Genomic DNA, 25,778 nt, shown 5'->3' on the forward strand with positions numbered 1-25,778 from the left:
TAAAAATGTAAAAAAGCATTTATTGACATGATAAAATGATCATGACAGTATTAAGTAAAAAAGAAAACATAGTACCCAAAATACAAGTATGTTCATATTCTCTCCAAGATCCTCCTGTACACATACACGCGTGGGGGGAGGGGGTGAACACATGTCTCTGGCTTGGACAACTGCAAAATTATCGTGACCATCAGGTCGGATGAAGAATTAAGGAGAAATGACTGGTTTCAGTCATAAAGATACGGAGCCACAGCTGAAGTACGCTGGACACACAGATGGAGGCCCAGGAGAGACATCCCGGTCACGGACATAGAATCAGAGTCACTATCATCGAGGTGGCTTCAACCTCAGGCACAGACACTTCGCTGACAAGGAGTAGAGGAGGAGGGAGGGCAGCCAGAGACACAGTCCCCAGCAAACAACACAGTGCTCAGGAGGAGCACGGCTGGGGAGTGAGGGCTCTGAGACGGCCAGCGGCCCCCATCCCGCGCCGAGGCCCCACGCCTGCAGACAAGAGCTTGTCTCCATCTCATCGCTGAAACGCACGGGGCTCTCCCGCACCCGCGCTGCCCACTGCGCCAGCCTGGAGACAATTCGCCCTTCTGCCTACTCCGGAGGAGACTTCTCACTTCCTGTCCCTTCAACCGGCTGACCTGTCAGTTCTCTCCCAGTGCCGAGGGTCGCTCTCAGGTATCCCTTCTCACACACGTTCAGTACGTGGCGAGCTGCAGGTGAGGCCACCTTGCCCGCAAACACACCAGGGCTTTCTCAACCTCAAGGACTCGAAGTGGCGCTCATGTCTCCAGTACCTCGTGCTCCGTGCCTCTTCCCTCCGGTGCCAAACTCCTGCAGTGCGTGATCTGCACAGAACGTGTGCACAGCATCTGTACGGAAGTGTAACCACCGCCCCCCCAGGACCATCACCGCACAATACAGCGACACATCTTCCAGCTCTGCGCAAACTGCCCTCAGAACCTGCCAGCAATCTCTTTTTCTTCAATCCAGTGGCCCGCATTTGTCCAACACAGACTGATCTCTCTGCAAATTTGATGATGCTGACTGTCCTTTCTTGAAAACACGTTCCCGTTTGCTTCAATAAACACTGATGGAACACTTCTTGGTTTGGTGATAACATTTTAAAAAGGACAAGACTCGATCTCCAAGTGTGAGGAGTTGAGCCCCGTTGGAACAGTTCTATGAATTTAGCCACAGAAACCTTTGCCCCGGTCAGAAGGGCTGCAGTGGGATGGTGGAGGCTGACTTTAAATAGCACTGAGCAGAGGGGCAAAGCCAGCTTACAATCGAAGAGGCAGCAGAATGCAACTGATTCTGTAAAGAAATTCGGTGGAGAAGGGAAAAGAAAGCACTTTCCAGAAAGTCCCTGGAAGGGAGCATAGGAGAATGGGGCAGGGTTTTTAGGATGTGGAAAGACTTCGCATGCTTCCAGAGTGAAGGGGTTGCAGGCAGAAAGGGAGGCGCTGAAGTCTGAAAACAGTGCAGGGCCAAGTGATGGGTCCCGATCCTGGAAGTGATGTCGGAGCACTGGTGTGGACAGAAACAGGGCGCTTCCAGTAAAGCTGGACAGGGGGTGGGAAGAGCTCCTCAGGTACCACGCCACAGAGGTCAAGGCCTGGGGACTGGCAGGCGTGGAGCGGTGTGTTGTTTACCGGAGTTTTAAAATAATCTGAAGTGGTGCCCAACACTTAAAAACCATGAGATTTCAAACAAGAATCTGGATTTGCAGCTTCATCTCAAACTGGAAGAGACAGCGGGCGGCTCCGGGCAGGCACGGGCCTGCAGTCACCACCGACAGAGCATGTGCCTGGCTCCCCTGGGCATCGGGATCTGACAGCCACGCTGTTTTTCTCTCCTGCTTCTCAGACTCATCCTTCCGGGTCACTCGCCACGGCTGCTCCTTCTCAGATGGTGACGACCGGGTGTTGCTTCTGTTCTCAACGTTCCCCGCAGTTTCCCTTTGAGAACCCGTCCAACCACTGCTTCTGAGACACTGCCTGCAAGTCAGCATTACAAAATCACTCGACACTGGGGCTGGAAAGGAATTCAGAGATCAGTTCAATCTTCTCAATCCACAGAACACCGTGGGATCACAGAACCCTAGAGTTCAAAGGAATTTTAAAGGTTAAGTAGACTCGTTTACAAACAAGGAAACGGAGATGAGATTAAATGATGCACTTTCTACTTCACCACAGAATCCTGTGCAATTCAGCACACGCGACCCGAGCTCTTGTGCGTGGCACTGCGGGGAGCAGGAACCTGGGTCAGCCCGCACTCCCCGCATGTGCACACAGGCTACAACACAGGAGTCCCAGCACCAGGAATGTATTATGGGACAACGGAGGAAAGCCAAGTCCCAGTGATGGAAATCTATTTAACTGTATGAGTGAGAAGGGGCTGGGGCCTTTGTTCCTTTTAGTTCTCGTTGTGTGTAGATGGTCTATAACATTGGAGCAAAAACGCTCAGACAGCTGAAGTGACTTGTCCAAGGTGACAGGCCTAGAAACCGGGTCTCCTAACTCACACTCCAGTGCTCTTTCCCATGGACTCTGGCTTGTCTTGAGCACTCCCCACAGGCGTTTCTGAATCGAGGTTCATTGACGACCTCGCTTTACCCAGTAAGCAGCTCCACCGTTCCTCCCGCTGGGATGGGTCAGCATCCCGTAGCCACGTGCGACAACATGCAACAGTACACACACCTACAACACACCTCGCACCTGTTCCAGCAACAGCTTTCCTTTCAAAACGTCTTTTGTCCAGGCCTTTCTCTGGTGACTGCTTGCACCACTGCGGCGGAGAACCTTATTATCTTAATATGGTCTTGTCTCCAGGCGCTGACAGACTCACAGAGCCTTAGAGGTGACTTGCATCCAAACTTTGCCCAGAGAGAAAACAGCTTCTCTGGTGCTCCTGACCCTGACAATGGCCAGCCAGCTGCTGTGCGGGCACCCACCTGCCTCCAGGGCAGCTCCCTACACTACGAGACACCCACGTAATGAGAGAGTCCAGTCACTCACCCACTCAGCAAGTGCTTACTGACCATGCACTCTGTCCCAGGCACAGTGCGTGGCACACCGGACATTTAACCACGTGGGGTTCCCCACTGGCCTTCCGCACGCTCACCTTTCCTGTCTTTGTCCCGCTAGCCTTAGGTAACTTTTGGTTCTGTTTCTTCATCTTGCAGGTGGGAGATAAAATCTTGAAGGGCTGTTGTAAGAATCAATTCATACAGGTGTAGAGTGCTCTGGGAACCAAGCGTAATATAGGGAAGGCTTTCTCCTTTTTCACCAACTATGTATTTTTTTGGAGGGGAGGTGATGTCATTTTTTTTTTTTTTTTAAGATTTTATTTATTTACTTGAGAGACACGGAAGCAGACTCCGCACTGCCCAGGGGCTGCATTTGGGTCTCGATCTCACCACCCTGACATCATGACCTGAGTGGGTATCAGGAGTCAGAGGCTTAACCGACTGAGCCACCCAGGCGCCCGCCAAGTTCATTTTAAAATCATCCACACATGTAAGAGAGTAACCATCCCATGTATTATACAGAAACCACAGTGAAATACCCATCAATCTACCACTGAACCCAGTTACCCGAGGGCTGCCGGCAGCACCCACCCGTCCTTCCGCATCCCGCCCCCAGCCTCTCTCCAACCTAACTACTAACGAACTCCGTTTACCCTTCCTCCGACTTTTTAAAGCGCTTTACCACATACACCTAAACGCTATATTGCTTAATTTTGCTTATTTCTGAAGGTTAGACAAATGGTTGCGAACGTCTGTAGCGCTCCGGGGCTTCTCCGCTGGTTCCTCCCGGGGCGCGGGGCGTCCGGGGGTCCCCGAGAGAGGCTCCGCCAGCGGGCGAACTGGCACGTGACCGCGGCCTCTGCGCGCGGGGTCGAACAGGGTTCCTCCCCGTGGGGTCCGCTCCGGCCACGGCCGCCGGCTGCGCTGAGCACCGGGGCTCCGCGGAGACTCCGTTGCGGGGCACGCGGCACAAGCCCCCAGGGCAGCGCCACTTCGGTTCGCATCGCGCAGGGAGGCGGCGGCGGCGGGGTCACGCATGCGCAACCCCCTCTCCAGGCCCGCGCGACACCCAGACACCTTGGTGCGCCCGCAGCGTTTTTTCCCATCTAGGGCTCAAGCTTTTGTGTACGCATGCGTCTTGTCCGGGCTGCAGTTGGCTGATGAACCCGTCCGTCATCCGAGTGGCCAACCGAGTGAGCCTCAAGATGCGCTTCCCGCCCCACGGTGGGGGCGCTGGGCGGAGCTTTGGGTCTTTGTCCTCGCCCGCGCTAGTGTGGACGAGCCCACTGAGTAGTGTGTGTGGGCCCACCCGCTGCTTAGCGATTAACAATTGCTTTCGTGGCCGGGTCGTGGCGGGAAGGGGGAGTGGGCGGGTGACGGGCCGATGTGAAGGGCACTGGCCGCAGTGACCATTTATTGAGCCCCTCCTGTGTGCCCGCGCGGCTTCTGGCCTCCCCTCGCCCCCTCCGCCTTAGGGGAGGCGCCAGGCCCCGGGGTCCCGAGGGACGGGCCCGGCGGGAGCGTGACCTCCCGCTGCGCGGGCCTGCCCCGGCCGCGTCTCGGGCTTTTGGGGGCACGTGGCGGCGGCTGCGGGGGTAGCGCAGGTGGCTCCCGGGGCGGCCGCGGGGGCGGGGGGCGCACTTCGCGGGAGGCCGAGCTGGGCCTGCGTGCGCGTGAAAGCGAGTGCGCGGCGAAAGCTGGTAAATGCAGATCGGTCCGGCAGCAATCACGGCCGGGCCCGCAGGCCGATCTGCCCTGCACCTGCCAGCCAGGGACTGCTGGAGGCGCCGTGGAGAGAAGCCCAGCGCCCCCTGTGCCTTTGGGCCCTCGGGTTTACCAGCGGTGAAGGGTTCGTTGAAGTCTGCGAACAGAAATAAGCAGTCTGTAGCCACTCCACTAGGAGCCACTTTGGAGCCCGGGGTGGGGTCGCCTGTGTCCTTTTCACATCCGCTCGCTGTTCCTGAAACGTTTCCACAATCACAAGGCTGGAAGAGTTACTCAGCCCATGGGACTGAGGAATGAGTCAGAAGAACAGGAGCTGCAGCGAACTGGCCTGGCCTCCTTGGCCTGACAGTCAGATACCACCCTCCGCTTCCTGCCTCCCAAGAGCCAGCTCTGGGGATAGGAACCCAGCGAGTGCGAATTCTTCAGTGGACCCGTAGCTAAGCCCAGGAAACGGATCCACACCTTTTCTCAGCCGTGTTGGATCAGGTGTGCCTTCAGGAGCTGCAGAGTAGAGGAGAAGCTGCAGAAAGTCACCACACCCTGGGAAAAAACCCTTCAGGTTCGTAGCCCTGCATAGTTGACAAAGCACACGTTCTCCTGTGGCCTGAGCACATACTGTGTGCCAGGCACGGAGCCAGGCACGGACATGGATGAGGCAGGGCATTTTTATTTTTTATTTTTTTTAAAGATTTTTATTCATTTGGGGGGTGGGAAGAGAGAATAAGCAAGGGGAGTGGCAGGGAGTGGGAGAAGCAGACACCTCGCTAAGCGAGCCCAGTGCGGGACTGACCCCAGGATCCTGGGATCATGATCTGAGCCAAAGGCAGGCGCTTAACAGACTGAGCCACCCAGTGCATTTTTAAAAGGAGCTTTCAGGGGCGCCTGGGTGGCGCAGTCGTTAAGCGTCTGCCTTTGGCTTAGGGCGTGATCCCAGCGTTCTGGGATCGAGCCCCACATCAGGCTCTTCCACTAGGAGCCTGCTTCTTCCTCTCCCACTCCCCCTGCTTGTGTTCCCTCTCTCGCTGGCTGTCTCTGTCAAATAAATAAATAAAATCTTAAAAAAAAAAAAAAAAAAGCTTTCAGCCCCGTGGTAGAAAATAGGAAGCAGTACCTCCACTTTGGGTAGGATGAGATGGGTACTCTAAAGTAGGGGTCAGATTCCCGACACCGCTCACAGCCAGGGGGGAAGGCAGGGAAGGCAGGAAAAGCTTGATGGAGGGACAGTTGTAGGAGTGGGAATCTTGAATGGCAGGACGGGGTTCAAAGGTAGAAACAGGTGTAGAGCAGTTTGGGGCCCAGAGACCTCTTACCCGAATAAATCATCCAGTCTCATGTCTGTGACAAGTACCAGTAACAAAAATAAGGACTAACACTGAGCACTTAGTACGGATCAAGAATGGTTTTTGTTCCTCTGGAGTATCCTCCAGGTCCCTGAGAAGTGTCATCTTCCCTTATCAAAAGAAAACCAACAGCCTCTAAGGTTGCACTGGGTGTCCCTACGAAGGACAGTTGGGCCTGTAGAACCAGATCTTCCTTAGGTTCCCGTTCCCCTGACCACCATGACTAGCCCTGTAGCCACTCCTGGGGAGCAGAGCACCTGTATCCCCCACCCACCTCGATGCCCCAAAGAATGCACCAATGAGTGTTCCTTTGTTCAAGATTAGCACAAGGCTAGGGGCACCTGGCCGGCTCAGTCGGAAGAGCGTAAGACTGTTGACCTCAGGGTGGTAAGTTGGAGCCCCATGTTGGGTACAGAGATTACCAAAAAAAAAAAACCCAACAACTTAAAAAAAAAGATTAGCATAAGGCTAGTGAGTCAGGCAAGGCTTTGGTAAAGGCAGGAGATCACAGACAGGAACTACATCTGTGGTTCTTCTCACCTACGCAACACAGCTCAGGGCTTACCCGTGTGCAGCGCAGGGCTTAGACACGGCTCTCTTCCTGCCCGGCCCCCAGCCTGCCTTCATGGTCCTTGGAGTTGCCATGTCCTGAGGTCGGCTTCATCGGTGACCAACACCGTGAATGACTTCCCTCTTCAGAAAAGCCTCGCTACGCACGGGGTCATCTACCCCACAGGCCTGAACAGGATGACCGTCTACCGGTGCCGTGAATGGCTTGAATGTGTGCCTCTAACTCAGTCTGAAACAAAACCTCACTTCCCCAGACGGACCTGGGGCTGTCGCCCCACCACCCAGTCAGAATCCCAAGCATGAGTTTGAGAGCCACTGACCCTCCTCCCCTTCCTTCCTCCTCTGCCTTCACCAGGCATTTTCCAAGTCCTATAATTCTACCTCTTTAATCTTTATTAAGGGGTACCTGGCTGGCTCAGTTGCTGGAACGTGCAACTCTTGATCTCGGGGTTGTGGGTGGTGAGTTTGAGCCCCATGTTGGTTGTAGAGATTACTTAAAAATAAAATCTTTAAAAAAATAATAGTATTTGTTAAATTCACCCTCTCACTCATAAAGTACCCTGACCAGGCCTTGATTCTGCATTCCTTCCACTGGTCCTCCGAACCACAGCCTCCCCGTTCCCCACCACTGGTCGCCCACTGGTCCTCCGTGCCACTATGGGAAGGAGCTTGCCCTGGCAGGAGCTTTCTGAAATGCAAATCTGACCAAGTCCCTCTTCTACATACAACCCTTTGACGACCAAACATCCGCAGAATAAAGCCCAAACTGTGGCAATAAGGCCCTTCACCGCGAGGCTCCGGCCTCCCGCCTCCTGCTTTCTCAGCTGTTCCCTTGACCTGCACCGCAGCCTTAGATCTCCAGGGCACACCATTCTCTTTCACAACGCCCCCCCTGCTCTTCCTGCCAGCAGGCATGTCCCCCCTGTCTGTGTTTGCTCAGGAACGCCTCAGGGCTTCAAACCCAGCTCCAACATAGCAGCCTCCCTGGAGTCTCCTAGCTCGGATTTGGGTGTGCCTCAAGTCTGATCCCGCAGTCCACTCATCTTCCTATGTGACATTTGCTGCAGACCGCTGACTCAAGTGTCAGCTCTTGCTTCACTTGGCTCTCGCCTGAACTGTGAGCTGCCTGGCCCCTCTGCGTCCAGCGCCTAACCAGGGGGTTCACACACAGGAGGTGCTTGAGACACGTTTGTTGCATTTTAGACGGAAAGAGAGCAGGAGCAGAGATATATGATGTCAGGACGCAGAGCGCGCCGCCTGGCTCGTCCAGGGTCCCAGGGATGCGCCGCAGGACACATAGACGAAGCCTGAACAGGAGGCTGTTTTGGCTCTTGGAAGGCCCTGGGAGCCAGGCCAGGGAGTTTGGACGCTGCGATGTCAGAGGAGCAGAGCTGCCCCCCGCCCCCGCCTCCGCCCCCGGTGGGGAGGGCGGACCGGGGAAGGGGAGGCTGGTGCTCACAGCTGACCCAACAGCAGCCTGGGGAGACTGACTGCCCACAGCTGGCCACACAACCGCCAAGTGGTAGAACCGGTGGGCAAACCAGTTCTGGACTACGTCCCATTCAGAGATGTCGGCGCCCCCAAAGGGAGCGCTGCAGTCATCAGGGCTTCGAGGCTGTCCAGCTGTGAGTGGACCCCCCATCAGTCAGGAGAGGACAGGCTATATCGCAGACACGATGCTGAATCTCTGGCTTATTTTCTGTTCACATGACATCCACTGTGGTAACACCTGGAGGCAGCTTAGTGACCCTCCTACAGCAGGACAGCACTCGGCCGGTCACGCACCAGTCTGATCTCGGGAGGGATGTGCGTGCCTTGCCATTACAGTCCATTAGGCAGAACCGGTCGGGTGAGCCGGCGAGCCAACTGCGAGGGAGCTGTGTACGTCCAGGAGGGGGAAGAGGACAGGACAGGAGTATCAGTAACGCCTAGCCAGGATGCCGGGCGGCAGTGCCCGCGGAGGAGGAGGGCCAGTCCACACCGGCCGAGGAACAGAGATGCCAGGGACAAGGGAGAGGGTTTCTGCTCGGGATCTGGTGTCGTGTCAGACCCCCTCACGGGCACGGGTGGGTGGCGCATACGTCCTGCCAGTGGGGGGCGCCCACAGCAGTGTCTGGGGAAGCTCGGACCTCTCCTGAAGGCTGTGGATAGGAGCCCTCCACTCTGTCCCCTCTGTCCTCAGAGCTGCTTCGGTGCCAAAAAACGGCCCCTGCCGCCCCCCGAAATGATGATGAGGAGGGAGGGAGGCGGAAGCCATGACTCAGCCGCAGACACCTCCTGCCTCCCGGGCCCCCTTGGACACACGTGCCCACCACGTGTCGGTGTGAGGGAGGACCACACAAGGCCATGAGCGAGGACCACGAGAGGGCCAGGCAGGGGTACCCGGAGGCTGTCTGGAAGGGGCCAGCGCAGGCAGCCGGTGCAGGGTCTCCTCTGGAGGATGTGGGAAGCCCTTCCCACACCTCCTTTCTGCCGCAGCTGAGGGCGCCCGGGGGTGCGGTCCGCAGGCCCCGACGGGGAGGCCAGCCGGCACAGATTGCTGCATTCCACAGACGGAGAAGGCCGGGCGCGGGCACCCCCCACGCAGTGAGCAGGGAGCACCGACCCTGCAGCGGGGGTGGGGGGCACGACATGACTGCCCGCACTGCAGCTGCACCCACGTCCCTCTGTGCTTCACCAGCACCGGCCTGTGCACACCCTGCGCTGGCCGGCCGAGCCAGACCCCGCATCTGTCCCCCGGCGGCTGGGGGGCCCTCGGGGGCGCCTTCGGATAGCAGGGAGAGGCTCCCCAGCACCATTAGAGCACCTGGAAGGGAGAAGAGGACGGCGGTCGCTGCGGCCGCGCCGGCAGGATCCGTGGCGAGTTCTTGCCAGTCACCCTGCTCCTGACCTGGCCTCGGGCGCTGCTCCTCTGCCTCTCGTGCCCCAGGAACCCCCGTGCAGCTTTCCGCGGGACAGAGCACCTGGGGGAAATGCTCACCTGAGACCGGGGAGCACCCCCACCCCCCCCACCGTGCCGAGCGGACGCTCGGACCGCACGGGCCTCTCCTCCACCGACCGCACCAAAGAAACCAGAACCCAAGCCCAAGTATCAGAAACGTGTATTCTTTTTCTTTTAATAGTAAACCTCTTTACAACAAATATAGTGAAAGAGTTTTCAAACAAAACTCGTAAGAATCCCGAGGACTGTCTTCTTATTGTGTAGAATACTAAGAAAGCATCACCATACAGCACGGAAAGAAATATTGAAAACAAATCAACAGCCACACACTTGGACTAGCCCTGCCCAGGACCCAGGAGCAGCCCCAGGAGTGTGGGTGATTGTCGGGTTTGCGGGGGGCACCTCCATGCCTCCCCTCCCTCTCCCCCTTCCCTCTGGGGCTTGAATGGGGAAGACAAAGAGAATCCAGATTCTCCACAGAACATTCCAGCCCCCTGGCCCCACACAGATCCCACGCCTTCCACCATCGCTTAGGGGGTGGACAAAGGTGGCAGAGGAGAGGACAGGAGTTCCCAGGCTCCAGGTCTCCTCTCCTCCACAAAAGCCCAAATTCACCCCCGCCCCACCCCAGGGGATGCCAAAGAGTCAGTTAAAAATATATAGATATAGATATTTCTAGATACACTTTTACATCATTTCTGTCTCTCCAAACAAATAAATAATCATCAAGAGAAGGTGCATTAATTCCTTCCTGTCCAAGGGGGGGAGGGCTGGGTAAAGGTCAGGGGTCAGTCTCGCCGCATTGAGAACATTGCTGGGGGCAGGGGGAGGGAAAGTGGTGCGTCCCAGTGGAATGGGAGGGTCCTCTTGCCCACTGTCCCTGAAAGCTGTGGGAAGGCTGGGGAGGGGAGGGGCATGGGATGACTCCAGTGATTACTTTGGCAAACGCCCAGTTCTTAGGAGGAAGGAGTAGGTGGAGGCAAATTTGGCTTTGTGAGAGGAAGAAATGAAGCCCCCCCCCACCCCGCCTTGAGGTCTGGGTTCCCAGGGACCCATGCGTCTGGCCAGCCAGGAGCCCCTACCCCCAAGAGAAACCTTGGGATACTGAATTGCAGAAAAGTCACATATTCACAGACCCACCCCCCTGCCCCCAGGGAGAGAGAAGACAGACACACACACACCACACACACACACACACACACACACACACACACACACACACACACACGGTAATCAAAAGCCAGGTTTGCCATTCGAAGGCAGAGGGCAAAACTGGTGAATATTGCACCGTGAACCGCAGGGGCTCGCGTCCCCACCGCGTGTCTAGTGGTGGCCAAGCCAGCTTCCAAAGGTGGGCGGACTGCTGGCAGAACAGCCTGAGAAGGGAAAGCAGTCACTCGAGCTTTATTGAGCACCCATCACGCACCCATTCAGCATTGTGCGGCCGACACTGGGCAAGGCGCTGGGGACGCAGGCGAGCGCAACACTATACCCTGGCGAACTTCAAGGCCCTGATCAAGTCTCCTCGACTGGAACTCCCTCTACGAACCCGCCAAGCAGGCTGGGACATGCCGTGTGCCCAATCAGCAGGTGGGGCTTAAACTCTGAGTAAGGAAGGATCACGGCCTAGACAAAGAAGCTTCAAGAAGGAGTAGGAACACGAGTGTCACCCTGAAAGCAGGACTGGGGTAGGGGAAGAGCAGGAAGGGGGGGCTGCATGTGTGCAAAGGACCGGGGACTGGGTAGCCACTTGTGCGTGGAGCCCAGGAAAGGCAGGGTCCCAGGGAGAAGCAAAGGGGGCAACTGCCAGAGCCCCCAACTGTGGTCCAAACCTGTCAAAGCAGAGGGTAGGCTGGGGCAGGGGCAGGGATGGCGGCAGGCACCAAGCCGGAGGGGCGTGGAGCTGGAAGCCAGGGCTGTGCAGCACAGCGGCCACCGGTCCCTCCGCAAACACCCAGGCACGCGCACACGGACATGCCCTCGGAGCTCGACTCACACAGATTCGTGCATAGGCCCCGACGGGCTCAGAGACACACACAAATAGCGGATGCCCTCATAAACACGCTCGGGTACACGTGTGGTCACACACACCCCTGCCTCTGGTTCTTTCCCTGCATCACGTGTCGGAATACTGCGAGCGGCTGGGTCACAGAGGCAGGACCACTAAGCTGGGCCTTGTCTACTGTCTACTGTCCCACTGGGATGACACCCCCAGGGAGCGAGCTGGGTGCAGGTGAAGGGCTGGGGCAGACCCCCGTCGGCCTGCACACGCCACCTGCCCGCTCCAGCCAGACCTCTCCGGATGGCAGGCTGGGGTCCTGCCCCCTCCAGTTTGATCTGAGGTTCAGCCTGAGGTCCCAGACCCCACGGGTGGCAGCGGAGAGGGGCGGGAAGGGGGCAAGAACAACAGCAGAAGAGTCTCATCTGTACAGTACGGCCGCTTGAGTCATTATTATTACAATATACTTTGACAAAAATAGAATCTCATTTCATATCAATACAACAACAACAAAAAAAACAGTTTCCTGGACTGTTACACTGCTAACGTTTTCCAAAGGTTGCTATTTACAATTACAGTAGCCAAGAGGGAAGGTGGGCTGCGGCCGGGGGTGTTGGGACAGGAGGTAGCCGACCAGGGGGACGCCCGGAGCAGGGAGGTGGGGTCAGCGGTGGGAGGAGCTGGGAGGGGGCTGGGGAGGGTCCAGGGGAAAAGGAGGCAGGCGGGCCTCCCACCCTCTTGCCACCCCCGTGTCCCTCCTGTAGGGATGTGTCCGTGCAAGGAAGAGCGAGCCCCCACTCACGCCTGCCCCTGGACGCCAGGGCTCCGGGCCTGCTCAGCTACCTCCCTGGGGCTGTCTCCCCTCCCCGTCCCCCTGCACTCTGTGGCCTGCTTTCTGGAGCTGGTGTCAGCCGAGGGACGGGGAGCTATTGCACTGTATATCTTAGAGACACTGCGAGGGAAGGAAGGGGGCCCCGATTCACCCCTCACCGCGCTCTCGGCCCCTCCTCGTGGCTCTCCGTCTCTCTCCAAATGTGCTTCTGAGGGGCCCCCACCTCAAACCCTGCCCCCAGCCTCAGAATCCCAGGCAGCCTTCCCAGCCCAGAAGCTTGGCTGGCACCCCCACACCTTGGGGTGCAGCTCACGCAAGAATCCGTGAGAGTGCTGTGTGTGCAGGGGCATCGGGGGGCCAGGCTTGGGTATTCCGCCCCAAGAGCCTGTGGCCACGGGAACAGCCCAGACGCAGAGACCCTTTTCAGAACCTGTGCCTCACTTCCCCCGGAACACAGACCCACCCATCAAGCCGACTTCGGGGTTTCAGTCTATTGTAAGGGGTTTTGCTGTTTGGTAGGTTTTTTGGTTATTTCCCTCTATCTGGGGGATGGGGTGGGAGGGCTCCGCATGCAGGGCTCGCACCTGTCCTGTCCCAAAGGCCTATCAGGCTCCCCACCCCCTCCTGCAGCATATGTGTACAACGTGCAAAGTGTCCCCCCCTTCCCGCAAAAAACAGCCCCCCCCAGCCAGGAAAATGGCAGGGGGTGCAGAAAGAGGGGACGGGAGCGTCCTCCTCTCCAAAGCGAGAATCCAAATTAAAAAAAATATAATAATAATAATAATAATATAATAATTATACACAAATGTAACCGTCAACAGGACACGGAGCACAAAAGGAAGTGGGGGTCGAGCGGGAGGAGCCCAGGGCGGGGAGGGGTGGGCGGTGAGATTGTCAACTCTTCGTCAGGGAGGCTGAGAGGAGGGGAGTGGGAATCGTCACTTTAATGTCTGCAGAGAGAGGAGATGGAGAGCGGGGTGTCAGGGCCCCGGCCATGGGCTAGGCGCCCCCCACTCCCCTCTCCCCGCAGGGCCAGGACCCTGGGGGCAGGCCGGCTCTGAGGGTGCCGGTGTGGCAGACTGGCCTGCGGTGCGGCAGAGAGGGCCCAGAGGCCGCCCAGGTGGGGGCTGGGGGGGCAGTCCCAGGGTGCGGCACACACCGGCAGGCGGGAGGGGTGGCGCTACAGGTTACAGTACCCAGGTGTCCAGCCGCATCCTCTTCACGGCGGGGCCCTCAGCCTCGGGCTCCTGGGCTGGGCGCAGCAGGCCCAGCGTGGGCCCGAAGTCCCCCCGTCCGTCGTCCCGGTCCCCGGTCTCGTAGGAGCCGCTGGCAGGGCTGCTGAGGCCATCGCCAGGCTCCGGGCGGGCAGCCGGGAACACAGCTGGAGGGGGCGGCGCAGGGCTGCGCTCCCGGCTGGGGGACACCGGCTCCGACTTGATGCTGATGTGGGGGTGGGTGGTGACGGTCAGGGCGGCCCCCACGTGGGGCAGAGGGCTGCCCGGGCTGGGCACCGGGACAGAAGCAGAGAAGGTGCAGCACACGGGAGGGACAGGGAGGAGGTGGGGTGGGGAGGGACACGGACACAGAGGAGCCAGGAGGAGAGGGGCCAAGTGAGGGAAGAAGAGGGGCAAAAAGGGAAGGAGCCATGTTAGTTCTTTCTGTCCCGTGTCACCCACGGCATCCTGGTGATTCGGGCTGGCTGGGGAAGGGGTCCAGGGGGGGTCTCCCAGGCTGCCGCTCAGTGTCCCAAGTCCCGTGCTGTCTGCTGGTGACCGAGCACCCCCAGTCCCCTGAAAACACCCGCTGTCGAAACAGAGGCCGCTGGCCGACTGCAGCAGCAAGAGGAACTGGAGCACCGGCTCCAACAGGAGCCTCCTCTCCCCACCCTCCACTCTGCCTTCCCCGAGCCTCCCACCGCGGCGCCCTGGGACTCACATCAGGCTGCTGAGAGACACGGGGACCAGATGGGGCTGCGGCTGGGGCTGCGGCTGGGGCTGCGGCTGCGGCGGCTGGGGTGGCTGGGGCGGCTGCGGCTGGGGCGGCTGGGGCTGTTGCGCGGGCTGCGGCCAGGCGGTGACGCTGCCTAGCGATAGCCCCCCGGGCGAGCTGAAGGTTGGGAGGGAGGAGAGCTCGGCGCTGCTCAGCTGGTAATCTGCAGGGGTGGGGGGAGAGGAGGGAAGGACTCAGCAGCCCCCCTAGCAGGGACACCACGCGGGGCTCTGGCTCTGGCACCCCCCACTAAGGGAATGCACATCGTCACAGGCGGCAGGTGCCAGTTCTTAGCAGGATGAAGAGAGGCGCGTTTTTAAAATAGTATTAACTTTTTCTTTTTCTTAAACCACGTGTAGGTATCACTTTCAGAATGTCAACTCAAAAAAGAAGGGGAAAGAAGTCAGGAGGGTCTAATATACGTCTAACTGTCATCTCTTCAGCTGCCAGGTCTCACGTGCTTTTCTGGGGCAGGCGTCGTGGGGACGCGAGGGGGATGGCGCACGGAAGCAAACTACCATCACCACCCTTGCACCCTCGGCCGCGTCCCCCGTCTCCAGACTGTCAGCTCGTAAAAGCTGCGGCAAGGGTTTAGGCCGCCATGCCTGCACGTCAACCCGGCAGACACGTGTGTGCCCTGCTGGGCCTGCACAGCAGAGGGGTGGCAAGGGGACCCTGCCCCCAGCATGCCCGGCCAGGATTCTGGCACATTCCCTGCGAGGCGGTGCTCCTTGCTTTCTACCATTTCTGTCTTCATGAAGAAGCTGGTGTTTGCACAACTGACACCAGGCTGGGGCGTTCCCGGCTGCAGCCTGTCTGGGACAGTTTAGGAAAGGTCCCCCCTGAGGAGCTCAGGGCGATGGCACTGTGGGGGCACACGGGCACAGCCTGCGCGGTCCCACCACTGTGCACTTACTCAAGGGATCACGGGCTGCGGCTTCCGCCTTTGTGCAGTGTCGACGGCCCCGCCGTGCAACAGAACAAGAAGATGAAGGGTAAGGGCGAGGCTTCCCGAGGCCCCGTGACCTGGGGCAAGCGACTGCTCGGAGGCAGAGGAGTGCCACCTGGACCCCCGGCCGTGAATACTGAGGAGCTAGAGAACGCACATGGGGCGCGCACAACGGCGTCTGGCATGCAGGACGTATTCCGAAGACTGGCCTGCGGCTGTTAACTAATTCACACGCGGCCGCTACAGCCGCCAGAGTGGGAGCCCCGGGTCCCAGACAGAGCCAGTGGCGGAGCGACGGCAAGACCCCAGCTCCTCGCTGCTTACCCAAAGTCTCGCCTAGAGATGCTCCCTGCTTGCCTCTGGTCTCAGAACAACATTAGCCAGCAGCTCTGAGATGCTCACACTTAAAAAGGCAGAGCGAAGGCAGGAAGGAGCCCCTCGGACTCATTGTACAGACAAGGACGCCCACCCTCGAAGAGCCAACCCTCCGCAACGGAGTGGCAGGGGCTCAACTCCCGTCCCACACGTCGCCACCACACTCTGGCCCATCTGTCCTGGAGAGGAGGAGCACGGCCCACGGGCTGCCTGGCAGGCCACTCGCTCTGCCCCTGCCGCATCCACAGCCAGCCCTCTGCAGCCAGTGTCCCTTACCCAGGACATCACCAGAGCCAGATCGCCCTCAGCCGGAACTTGAACCAGGGCCAAGGACTACGTGCGGCGAGCAGATAAACAGCAGTGTGTTTTTGTTTATGTACGTGGGGTCCCCTGAAAACACCCGCTGTCGAAGCAGAGGCCGCTGGCCGACTGCAGCAGCAAGAGGAACCGGAGCGCCGGCTTCGGGGAGGATGTAAGGGAGCCGGTGCTTCCCAGCAGGGCCCCGGGGGCAGGCCCAGGGTCAGAACCTACTTTCACACCAGACTGACAAACAGTTTAAAGTCTGGCCTTGCGGGCACCTGTCCCAGCTTCACGGACACCCGCTAACCTCCCCTCCTGCTTTGAGAGCCTCGCGAGGGCCGGAGAAGACGGCAGGAAACCACCGCCGCTTTTCGGGATTCCCAAATACAGTGGCCCCTGAAATGTGGTCCGTGCCGCCCTCTGCCAAACTTCCTGCCCGCCAGGGACTCTTCCAGATGATGAGACTGCCGTCTGCGGCTGCCTCGGGATCCCACACACAAAGGGGCAGCGGGCGCAGGGACGAGCGGACACACGTGGCGGCGTCTGGCCCCTCACCACGGCGGAGTTGCTCCAGCTCTCTCCTGCCCCAAGGGGCTTCCCTATGTCCGCGGCTAGGTTCTAGATTTCCACCCACGGCGAATAGGTCAATTGGTGCGAGGATCTGTACAGGTGTCTGGAACGGGGCCTTGGAGAGGTGGGAGAAGTTTAGAGGCCTTTTCGTCTAGTCTGATCTCATCACAAAACAGCCCCAGCACAAGCCCGTCCGGCGGGAAGGCTGAGTTCTCGGCGGCGGGAAACAAATGCTCTGACGCGAGGTGACAAGGCACTTCCCCATGGGAGGTCCTTCCTGACACCGCAGCGTGCGTGCCGTGCAGGCCAGGATGGCTGAGAGTGCCACCGACTATTCCCGGGAGGGGACACTGGGTGACCCAGGACAGCCCGGCCACTGGATGTCCTGTCTGAATTCTCCCACCCAGAGACCTCTCCCATGTCTCCGAGCAGCTCTCCACCTTCACACCCCTCCCCAACCTTCATCCGTCCCCCGACTCCTCTCCCCTCCCCATCACCCTGCCATGGAGCCACTACCAGGGTGAGAGGCCCTCTCCTCCCTCCTCCCCCTGCCCAGAGCCCTCTCTTGGCTTTCCCCAAGCTGGGCAAACCTTCCTGACAGGCTTCCTCTCTCTGGCCTCTTCCACCTGTCTTCTCTCCTTCACTTCCTCTTCCTCCTCCAGGAAGCCTTGCTGAACTGACCATGCCCCCCTCCCTCTCCCCAGCCCTGGGCCACCGGAATCATCTGCTCAGCCCACCTCTGGCCCGGCTCCTCCTAGGACAGGAGGCTCCCTAAGGGCAGGGACTCCTCTGTCCATTAGGTCCTATATTAAAATGATCGATACCTAGTTATTAATTTGAATTTCAGACAAAACAATGAATAATTTTTTAACACTTTAGCAGAAGAATGTCTCTGACACACACTTACCCTAAAAAATTATTCATTGTTTTATTTGAAATTCAAATTTCAGTGTGCACCCTTGTTTCTGTCTGCTGACTCTGACAACCTTCATCAGGAGGGGATCCCCCAAATCCACTGGAGCATTCCCCAGGATGATCTCCTGCTCCCCCTCTGGTCTGCCCCCCCAAGGCCAAGCAGCTACAGGGGGGCTGGGGGCTTGAGCACTCACCTGTATTGTAGGCAGTGGGCATAGAGGAGAAGGGGAGGCCCTGGCTGAGTAAACTCGGTGTTGCCACGGAAACCACTGGCGTGGTGAGCGAGTGGGTAGACTGGGAGGCCCCAAGGCGCTGGGCATTGTTCTGCAGGAGAAAACGGTCTGTCACCAGGTGGCAGGAGGGTGGACTGCTTTCCCCTTGGCCCTCCACTCTGAGGGCCAAGCTGGTGCCCCCGCCCCCCACGGCCCAGGTGGGACGCCTGAGCACGGAGGCGCCTGCAGACACACACACACGCTGGCGCATTCCCAGAAAGGCTGAGGCCTGGGGAGGGAGGCATGCACACTTGCACAGGGGATGGCGGGCGGGCCGCGGGGCCGAGCAACAGCAGGCCCACCCCAGGGCCGCGCACGCCCTGCTGGAGCACGCCAGCATCTGCGCGGGGAACGCGGGGCCTGGCGTGGCGCGTGCCTGCGTGTGTGCACACACGTGTGTGGGGCTGTCAGCTCCATCTGCCGCTGAGTCACTTGTTTACCCCAGCTCCACGCTGGGGCCGAAACTGCCGCCGTGTTGGCCGCCAAAGCCCGCCTGCCTTTTCCAGCCTCTCTGGCCTCCCGTCAGGGAGCTGGGGAGGGAGGAGCCCCCGCCCCACTCCTGGCTGAGGGTGAGTGTGTAAGCGTGACAGCGCGTGCGCGGCCCCATGTGCCTGAGCGCATGTGAGGCGGGCTGCGTGCAGGACTGAGCAGGGGGAGGCGGGGAAGAGGCGGCGCGCCCCCGCCGCTGGCAACTCTGGCCATGCCTCGGGCCTCAGCTGCCTCTGGAAAGTGCTGTCACGGCCTGGCTGGCTCCCCTCCTAAGGAGGTCCCTGTCCTGGGTTCTAAGCATGCTCAGTGGGACCGAGCCAGAGGGCAAGTCCGGTCCAGCCCCCCCAACACAGGCTTCCCGGGGCACGTCCAGGCGGGCCCTCTGAGGCCTGGGGCTGGCCCACGCCGCCCGCACACGCGCGTGCGCGCACACACACAGAAAGGGGTATCTGTACGAACACAGCGTCACAGGAAGACACCTACGGACACACAGGTACACAGACATGCATATCTAAGCCGACCCCCACCCCATTCACCTCTGTACCCCACTCGGCACTGAGCACGGCTCCCGGCAAACAACCAAACAAACAGCACACCCGCACCCGCCGGCGGAGGGCAGGGCGCGCGCTCCATGCTCCGCGCGGAGCCGCGGGAGGACCCAGGGCTCCGAGCCACGGCACACGTCCCAGGGCCTCACTTACCAGATCTAAATGGTCCTCAGTCTGGGAGCAGAAATAAAACCAAGGGGGCAGTTCAGTCTGCGGCCTCCGCCCACCCCTCACACCCTGGCCCCCGCAGCTGCCCCATCTACCTCTAGTGGGACGGCGGTCCAGCCGGGGACACAGCTCTTGGCTGTCCAGACCGACTCCAGAAAATGCCACAACCCCACGTCCACCTTCACAATCCAAGCCTCACCCTTCTGCTGTGCTGGCAAATCCCTCCCATCATCCTCCCCGGCCCAGAACCTTCTCTCCCACCTCCTGTCCCTCCTGCCTGCCCTTGCAGGTGACACGTCCACGTTCCAACCTCTCGTAGGGCCCTCTAGGGAGAAAGAGCTCAGGAGAAGTCTGGCTTCTACAGTCTCCCTTGGGCAGTCCCACCTACTGGCTAGCCTGCATCTCTCCTGCTAGAGGCTGGCTCTTCCCCATGACCCAGCCCCTGCCCCTCGGTGCAGACACCCACTCACCAAGTGATGCATCAACCCCTTTCCTCCCTGGGAAGTGATGACCCTCAGGTCGGGCTTGCGGCTGGGGGCTCCAAGCTGGGCGCTGTGGGTGGGCGGGGGCGGAGACTTGGCGGGGATGCCCTTGTTGAGACTGTTGCCGTTGGCCACAGGGAGGAGACCGGGGGAAGCCCGAGCACTGACATAGCCATTCCCTGAGAGGAGGAGACGGGTCAAAGGACAAACACGGACCCAGCCCTAGAGCCGTGTGTCAGGAGTCCACGCTCAGAATCGCGCGGGGTGCTGAGCTCTCTGATCTTCCCCGAAAACCACCCTGTGCTGGGAGAGGGGAGAGGCCCCCTCACTCCTGCATGACGGGGTTATTCCCCCACCTCTAAGCACTGTGTGCACAGGGGGAGGAGCACTGGAGCCGGCAGCCGCAGTGGCCACGCCCCTCCCGCTTCCCTCCTTCTGGTCTCACAGACAGGGCATCCAGCCCTTTTGATGCCACAACCTGCCCCACTGGCTCATAGGGACCTGGCTGCAGACAGGAAGGGCACCCTGGGACTTGGGCCTCTGTGAGGACCCCCGAGGAACCCCGACCACTCAGACTGCAGCTTTGGCCAGGAGACGGGGTGCATGCGACAGGACGCCCGTGGCTCTGGAGAAGACGAGCCATCTGCCGGTGGCAGTGCTGTCACTGGTTACACGGGATAACACAGCCACCACCACAATGAGACTGGCAACAACCAGCGTGACAACGACCTTGTGCATTTCCGCCACAGTGTACATGGGGCCTCCACCTGCACACGATCTCATTTAACCCTCACGCTAACTGTGCGAGGCAGACGGGACGTGCGTGGCTCAGCCCCATTCACAAAACAGCAAACTCGAGGCCTGGTTGGCAGAAGCACAATGACTCAACCAGGGCCACGCCACTGGCTGGAAGGCCACGCTAGGCCTCCACCTGCATTCTGCGTGCCGGGCTCGAGCGCCTGGAAGGATCGCCGTGGCCTGAAGTCTGCAGGCACTCCTCCGGCCCTCCACCTCCCCGACCCCAGTGCATGAGCACTGCCAAGGGGGCATGAGATAATGCCTGGGGCTGAGCTGGGGGTTCTAAAGCCCAGAGAAGTGGGGACGACCACAGTCACAAGTGTCACCTTGCTCTGTCCCCTGAGAGCACACTGTTCCCCTGGAAGCGTGGGGCTGCCTTCATCCCAATTCCCGGATCACTCGGGAATGGCAGGAATGTCAGTGTGACGTCAATGGTGACATTTGAAGTCACAATCACCGGCTGGACAACAGCACAGGGCAGGGGAGAGGCTGTTGGTGGCCGGGGGTCTCTGTGGGAGCGCGTCAGCAACATCATACATGCGCAACCTCCAGATCCCACCGATGTCCCCACTCAGTGGAGAAGACTTGCATCTTCTCCAACTAGAAATGTTGGTCCCTTCTTCCAGTCTGCCCAGGATTCCCTGAGCCTACATCTCTGATGATCACCCACACCAGTCAGGGCTGCAGGCAGCCCTCAGGCTCGACTCGGGCCCTGGGACCTTCCTGTCATCTCATCGGGGTCCCCCTTGGTCCCTGGGCCCATGAGGCCGCTGAGCAGGCAGGCGGGCAGCCGCACTCACCGACAGGGCTGGGGCAGGCTCCGTTAGCACTGTTGAGGTCTCCTCCCAGCATGGCCCCTGGGGACAAACAGAACCATGGTGAGCTGGCAGGACGGCTCCTTCCACAGCGGGGCCCAGGACCCACAAGGGGAGGAGTTCCGGTCCCGTCCCTCAGCAGCCAGCCAAGCGAGCGACAGAATGCCGTGCTGTCGAAGGGAATCACCCCTGCTGGAAACGGAATCCCCGAGTCCCCTGCTCACCTGCGCTGGCCGGCCGCTGGGGCAGGCCCGGAGACACGCTGTTCCTCTGCAGCGCCGGCTGCTGGGGGGACAGAAGCCGTGGGTCCGTGAGGGATGATGTCACCAGGGAAGGGGTGACCAGGGAGCCGCTGGGGTTGCTGAACTGCAGTGAACTCTGACTGGACACAGGCACCGTGACGGGCATGGCAAAGTTGGGGGCCGGCACAGCTGACTAGACAGAGGATGGAGAGGCAGGATCAGGCCCGGCCCCCCCCTCCCCCCGCCCCAGACCCACTGTACCCGAGAGAGAGCAGGAGAGGGTTCCTCTTGTTTCTGGGCTACGTGTCTGAGGGCCCCAGCTCAGGCTCTCTGCCCTGGGCCCTCTCGGAGGAAATTGGCTGGAGGGAGTGCTTTGGGATCGAGCTCTGGCCCAGAGAACGAGAACTGCTCGCTGCAGACAGGACCAGGGACCCCTGGAGGCCCCCAGTGGAGGTGGGTTAGTCCTCAGCCAGGCAGGACACACGGGGAGCAGGTTAGAGGGCCTGAGTACAGACCCACACGCACCCACGCAGCTGGGGAAGGCCTGCACCGAGGGTCAGGACCCGTTTCACCTGCGCTCCCTTAACGTCGCTCCCGAGCGTCTTGGGCCAGGGTGTCCACACAGGCCCACGGGGACTCTGCCCCGAGAAGACCTGGACAAAGAACACGGCCCCTACTTTCCTTCCATCTAAAGCCCTCACGTCATCTACACATGCCTTGCTGGCGAGAGGGGCGCTCCAGGCCTCTCCCGGCCCGTGCTCCATCCGGAAGGAGTCTCAGCAAGGGTCACGGGCATCCACAACCCAGGTCAGCGGTGCCTCGGTGGTCACCGCCAGCCCCGGCACGGCTCAGCGCGGGACGTGCGTCAGGGGCGGCCGGGGGCCGGCGCGAAGCCACACCATGCACCGCGGGGAGACCGCTCCATGCGACTACTCACGGCCAGTCTATAACTCTGCATCATTTTATCAAACTCCTCGTCTATCTTTTTATACTTCTCCTCCGTCTGGGGGGTCAGGGCAAACACCTCGTCCACCTCGGGGCTCTCACACTCCCTGTGCTTCTTGTGCAGCGCCTGGGGGGGCCGGAAGGGGCCGACAGAGACGCAGTGAGTGGGGCTCACCCCGTAGCGCCGGAAGAGCCCGTCCAGCTCCTCACTAGCGCGCCGGTACTTGTCCTCCAGCAGGGGGCTCTGCTCCAGCGAGTCCTCCCCGTCAGGCTCCGGGCTGTCACAGCCGTTGAAGCCCTTCTTCCTCAGGGTCTGCAACCGCACCAGGCGTCAGCCGGCTGTCACTGGGGGGAGAGGGTCCCCGCCCCCGCCATCCCTGCCGCCCTCGCTGCCTTGCCCGACCCTGGGGCCCTCCTGCTTTCTCCCCACCTCCTTCCTCTGGGTCCCCAGCATTTCCCGGCCACCCCCCCTCCCCGCCCTGCAGCAGCCTGGGAACACGTGCTGGGGGCGGGGGAGGCACCACCACGTGGCCTCAAGCCGCAGGGCCCACCACAGGGAATGCGCAGTGCACTTGGCACAGACCCCTGCTTCCAAGGCGACAGGCGGGGAGGGGCCCTGGGGGGACGGGCTGGGGGCGGATGCCCAGGGCCAGCCCCTGCCTGACCACCCTCTGGTAGCTCCACGGGGAGGGCAATCGGGGCTGGTGTTGCCCAGCCTGGTCCCTGGGCTCTGCTCAGAGGAAGAGGGAGAGAGAAACAGATGGAGATAGAGGGAGAGAAAAAAGGAGGAAGGCCCAGAGGAAGCCAGCATTTACTAAGCTCCTACTGTGTGACACCCCATATGCTGTCCTTACGCAGGGGCCCACGTCATGTCAGGGAACACCTGGTAGGTCTCGAGGAGACCCCACACTTCCCCCTTCACAGATACTCGTTCTGCCTTTAGAGTGAATAACGAATGTACATTTTACATTCTAGTCTAGCGTAAATCTGTTTTCTCTATTTTAAAACTAAGATAACTTCCTCCAAATCTTGGAGTTCAAGTCCCTCTCCGGGAAGGCAAGCCTGTGGCTTTCCAGGCACCCGCCTCACTGGCAGAAGTTCTGTTCCCTGAAGGCACACACACCCCGGTGAGAAGCAGGAACCGGGCTGTCTCGTTCAAGTCCCACCACACCCTTCAAAGCTCGCTGGCCCCATTCCGTGGAGGTGGGCACCACGGCCCAAGGCCACACGGCCAGTAAAGGCCACCACAGATTCCAAAGCCTATGTCCTTCAACAGTCTGCAATGTTGGCTTTTTTAAAATTGAGCCCCAGAGGTCCACAAAGAGACAGAGGCAGAGCACGAGAGATGGAAACAAAGAGAGAGTCAGAGACAGAGTCGGATGTAAGAACAGACCAAGGATGGACAAGAAGAGCAAAAGAGAACTGGAGGAAAGACAGAGCAGAGGAATGTCCCACCAGCCTGACAAGCATGAGCAAAGACACAGGAGGCTGGGTGGGCAGCAGGCCGGGGAGGACACCGGGCTGGGGTGGACACTGGGCCGGGGTGGCAGTGGGCCGGGGTGGACACCGGGCTGGGGAGGGCAGGGGTCCGGGGTGGACACTGGGCGGGGAGGACACCTGCCCAGGGTGGACACTGGGCCAGGGTGGCAGCGGGCCGGGGAGGACACAGGGCCGGGGTGGACAAGGGGCCGGGATGGGCAGGGGGCCGGGGTGGACACTGGGCCGGGGAGGACACGGGGCCGGGGTGGCAGGGGGCCGGGGAGGACACGGGGCCGGGGTGGGCAGGGGGCCGGGGAGGACACGGGGCCGGGGTGGGCAGGGGGCCGGGATGGGCAGGGGGCTGGGGTGGACACTGGGCCAGGGAGGACACGGGGCCGGGGTGGCAGGGGGCCGGGGAGGACACGGGGCCAGGGTGGGCAGGGGGCCGGGGAGGACACGGGGCCGGGGTGGGCAGGGGGCCGGGATGGGCAGGGGGCTGGGGTGGACACTGGGCCAGGGAGGACACGGGGCCGGGGTGGCAGGGGGCCGGGGAGGACATGGGGCCGGGGTGGGCAGGGGGCCGGGGAGGACACGGGGCTGGGGTGGCAGGGTGCCGGGGAGGACACGGGGCCGGGGTGGGCAGGGAGTCGGGGAGGACACGGGGCCAGGGTGGACACGGGGCCGGGGTGGCAGGGGGCCGGGGAGGACATGGGGCCGGGGAGGACACGGGGCCAGGGTGGACACGGGGCCGGGGTGGGCAGGGGGCCGGGGTGGACACGGGGCCGGGGAGAACACAGGCCAGGTGGCAGCCCCGCCCGCCTTCTCGGCCCGGGTGCACACAAGCGCGTGCGTGCTGCACGGGCCCACCTCGATGATGTCGGCGTTGGTGCGGCTCTCGTGCGGCTCGTTGTACTCCGTGTACTTGAGCAGGACCTTGTCCATGTCGGTGCTGGCGTACTGGAACAGCTTGTTGGAGTGGTTGAAGATGATGAGCGCGATCTCGCAGTCACAGAGCACGCTCAGCTCGTACGCCTTCTTCATCAGCCCAAACTTGCGCTTCGTGAATGTCACCTGCGGTGGTGGGAGGGGCAGGTCTGGCTCAGTCAAAGCCGGCCTGGATCCCCTGGTCTGGGGGGAAACAGGCCAGCGCCTCTCTGCCAACGTATGGCCAAGATGCAGCCTGGAGCCGCCTCACTGAAGGGAGAGGATCTGGATGGACAGGATCCACACCTCTGTGCCAGGGGCTGTGAAGGGGTCAGGGAAGGAAAACGGAAGGGCTTCCCAGATCCTCCCCTGGGGCGGTGGGGGGGGATTCATCATGGGGAACAGGGCATGCCCAGGCATGGCCTGAGGCTTGTGTATGACTCCTGGGCGGGAAGTGGGCGGGGGGGGGGGGGAGGCGGGGGGAGACACACAGGTCCACCTGCTTACAGCAGCAGAGCCTTAGAGCTCTGGGATACAGGGTTCCAAGAGCTGTGGGGAGGTGGGGGTTACTCTCCTCCCAACTCAGTCCTTCCCCTTCCATAAATAATAGCCTCCAGAGGCCCCCTCCTCCAGGAAGCCCTCTTGGACTGGCAGGAAGAAGTGGAGGCAGTGGCCAGCTCCCTGCCCTCACCCAGTCTACATGGCTCCAAGACCTCCTCACCTGTCGGTTCCGCTCATCAGTGATTCGCTGGATCTGAATCTTTTTCCTCCCCATCTTCTCCGGGGATCCTCAGTGTTAGGGAGGGGAGGGGATCGCTGCGTGGCGGGTCTCAGCACACCTTACACTGTGCTCATGAACGGCCTGGGACCAGGGCTCAGTTCATGGTCTGCAGGACACCTTCTGCACAACGTCCTGGGAGAGGAGGGTCACGAGAGGACGGTCAGCCCCGGCGACCACCGGCACACAGGCCAGGCTCACAGCACCCCTGGGAGAGGCTGGCGGCGTCCACCCCATCCTCAGGATGAAGAAATGGGGGTGCCCTAAGGCAACGGCATGCCACAGCCGGG

At 60.5% G+C, this 25,778-nt stretch overlaps 1 protein-coding gene and 1 long non-coding RNA gene across 10 annotated transcripts in view; both read right to left on the minus strand.

Annotated features, from left to right (window-relative positions):
- On the minus strand, positions 1–4,473 carry LOC123783483 (uncharacterized). 2 transcript variants are annotated; one of them, XR_015721497.1, is made up of 2 exons: positions 2,733–4,473; positions 1–2,115 (listed from the first exon to the last, which is right to left on the minus strand). It is a non-coding gene; the product is annotated as an uncharacterized LOC123783483 (long non-coding RNA). The 2 variants fall into 2 exon arrangements; XR_015721495.1 differs by having other exon boundaries at positions 2,726–4,473.
- Positions 4,474–9,762: 5,289 nt separating this feature from the next.
- The window catches only part of MEF2D (myocyte enhancer factor 2D), a 33,300-nt gene continuing 17,284 nt past the window's right edge, over positions 9,763–25,778 (minus strand). For 4 of the 8 annotated variants that reach the window (XM_045784161.2, XM_045784163.2, XM_045784160.2 and 1 more), the window contains 11 exons: positions 25,432–25,623; positions 24,654–24,857; positions 22,483–22,620; positions 21,345–21,555; positions 21,106–21,162; positions 19,496–19,686; positions 19,011–19,031; positions 17,743–17,872; positions 14,386–14,602; positions 13,647–13,953; positions 9,763–13,400 (listed from right to left, as the gene is read on the minus strand). In XM_045784161.2, the coding sequence (XP_045640117.1) occupies positions 13,389–13,400; positions 13,647–13,953; positions 14,386–14,602; positions 17,743–17,872; positions 19,011–19,031; positions 19,496–19,686; positions 21,106–21,162; positions 21,345–21,555; positions 22,483–22,620; positions 24,654–24,857; positions 25,432–25,485 (1,542 nt within the window). In that variant the 5' untranslated portion in view covers positions 25,486–25,623 and the 3' untranslated portion in view covers positions 9,763–13,388. Of the gene's footprint in view, positions 13,401–13,637; positions 13,954–14,385; positions 14,603–17,742; positions 17,873–19,010; positions 19,032–19,495; positions 19,687–21,105; positions 21,163–21,344; positions 21,556–22,299; positions 22,435–22,482; positions 22,621–24,653; positions 24,858–25,431; positions 25,624–25,778 lie in introns of those variants that run through there. The other 4 variants (XM_045784165.2, XM_045784166.2, XM_045784167.2 and 1 more) reach the window with 4 other exon arrangements.

This window comes from Ursus americanus, chromosome 2 (genome assembly GCF_024610735.1).
Source record: "Ursus americanus isolate L20-20 chromosome 2, mUrsAme1.1.p, whole genome shotgun sequence".
In the NCBI taxonomy this organism is placed as follows: Eukaryota; Metazoa; Chordata; class Mammalia; order Carnivora; family Ursidae; genus Ursus; species Ursus americanus.